Source organism: Triturus cristatus, chromosome 4_2 (assembly GCF_964204655.1).
Source record: "Triturus cristatus chromosome 4_2, aTriCri1.1, whole genome shotgun sequence".
Taxonomy (NCBI): Eukaryota; Metazoa; Chordata; class Amphibia; order Caudata; family Salamandridae; genus Triturus; species Triturus cristatus.
Genome location: NC_140586.1, coordinates 928,200,843 through 928,209,721, shown reverse-complemented (window position 1 = coordinate 928,209,721; position 8,879 = coordinate 928,200,843). Strand labels below are relative to the sequence as shown.

Genomic DNA, 8,879 nt, shown 5'->3' with positions numbered 1-8,879 from the left:
ATATAGCTTAATGTGAGCAATACGTTAGCACCTCTTTTATGTTTACATATACCTATATGTACGTTTGTGAACCTAGCAAAAATCGTGTGACCAAGACACAAGTTGTGTCGAAACGCGTAGCGATTGTTAATTAAAAAACGACTGACCTTTGAGAGTGCGTTTTCTCTTCTTTGTACTGGTATATATATATATATATATATATATATATATATATATATATATATATATATATACGCACATGCACTTTGGGTTTGTTAGTGACACTTTAAGATGTGAATACTGAACTACACTCGTCCCACATGCACTCAATGTTTTTTTGTTTTTTTACTGTGTGTTATTTCATGACACTTTAGGGCAGGTGACTGGGTAAAGTATTTGTCGCATTCGGAAAACTTGATTATTCTCCTGTGTGCGTTAATTGATGTCTTGTTAGTTCAGATGATAAACTAAATATCCTCTTACATTCTCCGCATTTGTATGATTTTTCTCAAGTGTGTATTCTTTGATGGACCCTTAGTCGTGATAAATATCGGAAACTCTTCCCACATTCACTGCACCAATGTGGTTTCTTCCATGCATGTGTTTGCTGATGATTCTCTAGGACTGAGGACTGACTAAAGCTCTTTCCACATTCACTGCACCTATATGGTTTTTCACCTGCGTGTGTTCGCTCATGGTTCTGCAAGTTTGATGAATGACTAAAGCTCTTCCCACATTCACTGCACCTGTAGGGCTTTTCACCTGTGTGTGTTCGCTGATGGACTCTTAAGTTTGATAAATCACTGACACTCTTACCACATTCACTACACCTGTATGGTTTTTCACCAGTGTGCGTTCTCTGATGGATTTTTAGGACTGATGAGTGTCTAAAGCTCTTCCCACATTCAATGCAATGGTATGGTCTTTCGCCTGTGTGTGTACGCTGATGTGTCTGTAAGACCGATGGGTGACTAAAACTCCTCCCACAATCCATGCATCCATGAGGTTTTTCCCCTGTGTGTGTTCGCTGATGGAACTTGAGGTTTGAAAATTGGTTAAAGCTCATATCACATTCACTGCACCCATGGGGTTTTTCTCCTCTGTGCGTTTGCTGATGGCACTTAAGGGTGGAGAAGCCAGTAAAACTCTTTCCGCATTCGCTGCACCTGTGAGGTTTTTCCCCTGTATGTATTCGCTGATGGCTCTTTAGATCTGATGAGAAACGAAAGCTCCTCTTACATTCATTGCACCTGTGAGGTTTTACCCCAGTGTGTGTTCGCTGGTGCGTATGTAAGGCTGAAGGCAAACTAAAACTTCTTGTACATTCGCTGCATTCATATGGTTTTTCCCCGTTGTGTGTACGCAAATGGACACTCAGGTCCGATGGATGATAAAAGCTCTTCAAGCATTCAGTGCATTTGAATGTTTTTTCTTCTGTGTGTTTTCGCTGATGGATCATTAGAGCTCCTGCGTGATAGAAGCTCTTCCCACATTCATTGCAACTGTGAACTTTTTCTCCTGTGTGCATTTGTTTATGGCGCTTCAGATTTGATGATCGATTAAAACTCTTCCCACATTCACTACACTTGTGAGGTTTTTTCTCTATGTGTGTTCGTTGATGGCTCTGTAGCACTGAAAAGTGACTAAAGCTTTTACCACATTCACTACACATGTAAGGCTTTTCTGCTGTGTGTTTTTGTTGATGGCGTTTGAGGTGTGATGACTGAGTAAAGCTTTTCCCACATTCACTGCATTTGTATGGTTTTTCCCCAGTGTGTGTTCGCTGATGGGCCCTTAGATTTGATAAATCATTGAATCCCTTCCCACATTCAGCACATTTGTATGTTTTTTCCTGAGCGTGTGTTCGCTTATGCATACTCAAGCCCGATGCATGACGAAAGCTTTTCCCACATTCAAGGCATTTGAAAGGTTTTTCTCCAGCCTGTTTTTGCTGATGGCTTATTAGTGGTCTAGAACGATAAAAGGTTATCTCACATTCAGTGTACTCATAGTTTGTTTCTTCTTGTTGTGTTTGTTGATGGCTCTTTAGTGTTGAGTATTCACTAAAATTACATCCACATTCAGTGCACCAGTATGGCTTTTCCGCTGTGTGTGTTTGTTGATGGTACGTTGTTTGTGAAGAGAAAGTGTAGGTTCTCTTATATTCACTGCATGTGTATGGTTTGTCTCTGTGTGTTAGTGTTTCCTGGCTGCTTACATGGTTGTGTACTTCCCAAGACTGAGTCTGATGATGGGCCAACATTGTGGAGAGAGCACACAAGATAGTCACCGAATGTGTGTGGATTCTAATTTAATAATGTGAATGTGTGTACTCTGAATGGTCATTAAACTCTTTCCACGCTCAGCATACCGTTGGCTTCCTTGTTGGGTGGGGGTTCTGTTTTAAAGTGGATTTTCTTTTGTACTCATAAGCACGAAGAATGTGCTTAAGTCGGAGTCAGTCCAAGCAGGGACAGTGCTTGCTACTGTATGTAGCAGACCCCCACTTTGCTCTTCTGTGCATTTTTCTACTTTTCTCTGGTTGCTGTGATGTGGTGGTGAGGCACTACTCTACTTGTTGATGGTCTGTTATCAATTCAAAATGAGAAAAACTGCTGCAAACAGATCAAGTGATTCTTCGGATGATAGGAGGTATTGAACACTCAGACATGAAACGATGTGTTGGGAACATAGCCTTGGCTTGAATTTTGATTGCTTTCTTTTTAGTCTTGTGGCATGTATGGCCACTGCTCAGCTTCTTGCAGCTCCTCTCACTCGTTTGCAGGTATGTCGGTCACTTACTGCATTTTTGTTTTTCTGCATACAGGAGGAATTTTTTTTCTGCCACGTCTAAGCAGATTACTGACAGCTTTAAACATTATATCCATTATTCACATCCCTGTTCTGTACTTTGCAGTCCACTCTCTGTTGGATGTAAAAAGAACATGGAAACTTTTAATAAATCTCTCTCTTGCAGTATGAAAACAGTAGATGTCACTAAGTTTGTAACTGGTTATAAAATACATGATTTTCTTGTAAACCTTTACCATTAGTAAAGGAGGTTTCTTACATTAAAAATAATACCTCAACTAAGCATTAAAACACATACAAATACAACCAGAAGTATTTAGAAAGGAAGAAGCAAAATCCAGCAGCAAAGTGATAATTCGTTTGCACCACATTTCCTATGCCCATTAATTCCCCAAACAGTAGGCGTGTATGGTCTTGCTATGTTTGCATCTTTCAGCAACTCAAAACCCATAAAGAAATAATACAAACTTTTGGATAGCTTTAGGCTGAATACCAAACATCCCCTGGCAGATGCCTCCGACACAACAAAAACTGCAACTTAGCAATCTTACAAACACACTGAACTGTACTGAAAGGCCTAACTTCTGTGTAACATGTTACATCTTTTTTACTTCTAAAAGGATGGCAAAGTGAAACCCTCAAATGTTGCACCCCGCTTCAACACCGCCCCAAGCTCTGGGGCTGCCACGTACCCATAATTTATGTTGACATGTCTGCTGGTGACAGATGTTCTAGATACGATGAAACAGCTCTACCATGTTATATGAATTTGTAAAATCTCAATAAAAAGAGTTTTGTTTTTTTTTAAACGCTAACCTTTTTGGTTTGGAGTCCAGCCTATGGTAGTATATTTTTTGCACTGACGAATACAGGGCTCTCGCCCAGGCCATGACACTCATAACAGTCGATGGCAGCAGTTTCAAGTAATGAGGTACAGACTCTGTTTTTACCTGAGCCTCATAGCGTGAACTACCTACTGGTACTCCCTAGTAAATACTTCTTCTAATTCACAACATCCCCCCAGCACCTCAATCTACCTGAGTACATGACACGTGAGTGCATGGATACATGTACGGTTGATTACCCAAGTTGGAGTGCCCCGGTATGTATGACATCAGTAAGGCTGTAGGGTGATTCATAAGGTTAGTTGTAGTCAGAGATAACTGTGTCCCCTTTTCCTGTATCTCCTTCTGCACTCCTTTATCCACCCTCCCCCTGTAAACCCTTTTGACTCTAAATGCAGACATCTGGATCTCAGTACACTTTGCCAACTATAAACTTTGAGCTCTGCCTCAAACTATGAAACAGTACCACCTACAAGAATTTGGTGTGGTGACCTGTGAAAGGGCAGCAGTAACTGTCTACCTGGAACGCTCAATGAGCAAGCGGGTAGCTTCACCCCAAATGGTTTCAACTAAGATGAGGGTACCTGGCAGACAACTGTACTCTCCAATGATTGGTCTCCTCCCAAAAGTTTGGGCAGAGCTGTGTAATTGATTGGATATTAGGAAATGGTAATTGTCCCTAGGGCTGAGTACAGATGAGCCAATGTCACATATCTAGGTTACCTGCGGGAGGGAGGTACCTGCTAATTGTACTCTCTAATAATGAGTCTCGCTACAAAAAGAAAAAAGCTGAAACCTATTTTGCTTTTAACCAATCGCTTTAGTAATAAGACTTTGCTCAAAATGATTAAGTATGCACTATTGCTTAGTATAAATTATTAGACTATTTTCTCCCTCCTAAAAATAATTATCAGTTTGCCCAAGACAGGATGTAATGAGTTCCTGTCCAGAAGATCTGAAGACGAAAAGTAATGGGCCCCTCGAGGTCCTTGTTTGTTATTAGAACTAAATGGTTTAGCTCACTAATCATCTGCAGTAAATAACACTTTGGTGTCTCAAATATAGAATTAGTCAAAAGGTGTTTGCCTAATTCAGTCACCAAGGGTAAATCTTCACTGGTTCTCATAACCTGCTACTATGTGGGTCATATGCCTAATTATTCTGCAACAAGGAGTGGGGAACAATTAACTAGTATATTCACAAACAGAAAAAATAATAATCAAGCAGCCCATTCTTTAATACTCTAATAATCCTATTTATTTATATTTATATTTTAAGAATTTATATAGCGCATAGCTACCCACATAGGGTTTCCCAGCACCAGAGGAAGAAGTCCTATCGGTCACAGCAGCAGCACCTGTCAGATTAGAACAGCCAAGTCTTCTGTTGTCTGCAGGATACAGCCTACGTCTGACTCAAGTGGAGGGGGTTCCATAAATTAGGTGCCAGATATCTACCAGAACGCCCTTCCTCGCTGAAGTGACAAACCAGCTCTGCCTGAGCCAGTCTGAGGTTAGGAGAGCTCAAGGATCTCAAAGGACAAGAAGGGGACACCAGAATCCTCAAAAAGTGTGGTCCAGAATAAACAAGTGCTCTGGAGACAAAGCTGAGTGCTTTAAATTGGCTACGTTTAGCCATAGGTAGCCAATGGAGATCCCTGAAATGAGTAGAAATATAATAAGAATCATACCAAACTTCTAATTACAGTAATGTATTTCCATCTTCAATAGTGGTTTATGATGACACATGCAACAGTGCAATGGTACAGTGCGTTTGTGAAAAAGTAAGGTGTAAAGACAATTCTTTTACAATAAGCGGGCCACAAAATGAAATGCCACATTTCATAATTTTAGCATATTGTAGCTTAAGTACATATATAATTCAGATACATATTTAGTATCAATGTTTAAACACTCCATGTTTATAGAAGGTTGAAGTTTAGACCCCTCTGGTTTGTTGGACCAGGGTCATCATCAGGACAGTGTCAAGAAACAATTAGAGAAGCAACCTAAAAGAACAAGAACACAAAAGATAGAGAACTTATCACCCAGAAGAAGAAGCAGAAGGAGCCAAAGTAGGGAAGTGATAAAGCAGGATTAGAGGTCATGGAAAAAGAGACTGACGGTGTAGAGTCCGCCAATGGATGAGGAGTAGAGGAAACCAATTCTTTCAAAGACAAATTGCCAGGAGAAGAAATCATCAATATGGGTAAGAGATAGAGGCAATAGGTAGTGAATGCCAAGTGTCAGGAAACCAGAGTGTAGGAAACAAACCAAGAGGTGACAAAAATAAATAACAGTGTAAAACCTATTCCAAAAGATAACACTAGTGGCTAACTGAATATAAAGAAGACTAGCCACAGAGGGGAATAGCCGCAGGCTGAAAAGAAAGTGGTAAATATAAAGTGCAGTAGTGTACCTGGACCGAAAACGAGAAGCAAGAAGGTGACACGTCAGTGCGAACTGTTGAGAGCTGCTTCTAGCATTGAAAGAGTGATGTAGCACCTGACTGCTTTGTAGGTGCCTCATCACTCATGCGGTAATCCATTTTTTTTCTTGTTCTTTCTGATTGACTGTCCTGATGATGGCCCTCGTTAGGTAAACCACAGTGGCCGAAACATCAACCTTTTATAAAATACGGACAGTTCAAACAGTGGTATTAAATATCTGAGTTAAAGTTAATCTACAATACTTAAATTATGCCGTGAGATTTCATGCTGTGGGAAGGCTATTGTGATAGAATCACCTTTGCCTATGCACCTTACTCTTTCACAAAAGCACTGAGCTGTTGCACTGTGTCACCTGCGGCATTATAAACCACTACTGAAGATGCCAATTCCTTAATGTAATTAAAAGCTCGGTTTAAGTCCCATTCTGGGTACCTCTGTATGTTTCTATGTTCTTTCATAGTGGATTACATGTCACTTACAATTTATATATCTGTTCTTTATTTTAAGAACTCTCCCAGCCCACCAGCTTATTACAAACCATTGCCCCTTCAGACCCCCATTGTGGAGCAATAGCTAATCACTTCACAGATAAAAATGATAAAATCTACTCCACCTTCGATACTCAACCCTCCTTAAGAGAGCTTCCCTTGGATCAGCTAGGGCCACACCCGGAGGCGAGACCTCGCTTGGGGAATCTCGTAAACACGTCAAGGGAACAGGTTGAGAGGCTGATGCCAGAGGTCAAGTCAGGCTCCCCGCTCGACCCAGTCTCCACTTTATATTCTCCCACCCACCTCCCACTTTAAGTCAGTATTTGACTTATATTTTTTACTTTTCCTTGACAAATGCAGAGTACCCGGACATGCTATATCCCTGCTTCCTTATATGTCCAAAGTCCTGGAAAGACTTGTCAACAGTCAGCTGACAACTTTCTGGAGGACAACAACCTGTTGGATCCTTTTCAGGCTGGATTCAGAGCCAAGAACAGCACATAATTCACACTTCTTGCTGTTTTGGATAACATTTGATTAGAAGTAGGTCAGGGCAAAGCTGTCACCCTGATTCTACTGGATTTTTCTGCGACATTTGATACCATCTCACATAGCCAAATGATTGAGAAAAAAAAATCACGAGATAGGGCACCTCTCCACAGCTCTATGATGGTTTAGATTTTTTCTGAGCAAAAGGACCCAGTTCGTTCAGCTGAATACTTTTAGATCTTCCATTGATGCGGGGTGCCACAGTATTCCTCCCTAAGCCTGACACTTTTTTACGTGTATGTGGCCTCCCTCGCCAAAATGGCTAGAAACTGGGGATTTGAGATCTGCTCATACGCAGACGAAACCGACCTGGTCATCTCGATGAGGGAGAAGCAAGAAGAGACCAGGAAAAACTTCTCCAGCTGTCTTTGTGATGTCGCTTGTTGGATGATGGCTCACTGCCTAAACACCGAAAAAATGGCAATTCTGATATTCTGGAGGTGATCATCAGAGTTAGGATTCATCGAGGTGGCAAGAATCCTTGGGCCACGCACACGAGCTAAAAAAAAAAAAGCACCGAAAAACTTAAGAGTCCTAATCAATGAGTCTTTATCCATACAGGAGCAAGTCAATTTCACTTGTGGTAGATGCTTGGGTTGCTCAGCATCCTCAGGAAACATTTTTGTTGGATTCCAGTCGATTGGCACTGAACCGTAGGCCAAGCCCTAATCAATAGTAGGTAAGACTACAGAAATGCTCTATATGTGGGTATGGCTGACTATCTTTTTACTCACTTGCAGGTGATACAAAATGCAGATGCAAAACTCATCTGCAACAAAGATAGATATGGCTCTACTTCAGCATGCCTAAAAACCAACCACTGGTTGCGTAGCTGGAAAAAAAAAGCATCATTCAAGCTTCTCTGCCATACACACAAGACACTCCACGAGCCTGGCCCTGCGATCATTCGATCAAGAGGGTGGGATTTTACAAACAAGAAACTTGAGATCACTACACCTAGCTTTAGCCAAAACCAAGCATGTCAAAGGTCGGAGCCTGCTCCTTTACCCATCTGGCAGCGGCTCAGTGGAATCTCTTACCCCTGGGCCTCCGCCTCACTAGCAATTATGTCAAGTTCAGGAAAAAGCTCAAAACATGGCTCTTCCCAGAGTAACCGACCCGCTCTAATGAATTGCCCCTTCCCCCAGTATTCTGGTTGACACACCATGTGGCAGTTTTAGCGCTGTGATATCCATCTGGGGATGAGCGTTTGCGCTCTACAAATACTGCAGATAAATAAATAAACTACAGACCAGAACGAGCATTTGCAATGCAATAGGTCTCGCATTTGCAAAGGTTTGAGCTATTGGCAATGTAAATGACAAACCTTTTATCTATGTGTTGGTTTTGAAAATTTACGCTACTTTGAGCTGCAAATAACAATGCCTTTTACTTTAGTTTTCGTTTTTAAAACATAAATAAAAGGCATTGCCATTTACAATGGCAATAGCTTAAACTCACGTAAATGCGAGACCTATTGCGTTGCAAATGCTTGTTGATATCCTATCAGTACCAACTCTGCTGCATCTAAAAAAAAAAAAGCTGAAGACACACATCTTCAAAGAGCCCCTCTGCTGACCTGACAGTGCACACATTTGACCTTCTCCCAATTATTGCATTCCCATGCCCTCGTTCACCGTTCTGTTGCTCTTGAGCTAAGTTTGCACTATACAACTACCAGCACATAAACACATACATCCAAGGAAGCGAAACGAACAGTTCTATTTGTCCCGTTTTGCATCACAAGCAATCAGT

At 41.2% G+C, this 8,879-nt stretch overlaps 1 protein-coding gene across 1 annotated transcript in view; it reads right to left on the bottom strand.

Moving 5' to 3' along the window:
• Positions 1-239: 239 nt before the first annotated feature.
• LOC146835431 (uncharacterized) overlaps positions 240-8,879 on the bottom strand; it is a 96,569-nt gene continuing 87,929 nt past the window's right edge. Inside the window, exon 2 of the mRNA XM_085602996.1 lies at positions 240-2,904. Within this exon, the coding sequence (XP_085459122.1) occupies positions 488-2,242 (1,755 nt within the window). The 5' untranslated portion in view covers positions 2,243-2,904 and the 3' untranslated portion in view covers positions 240-487. The remainder of the gene's footprint in view (positions 2,905-8,879) is intronic.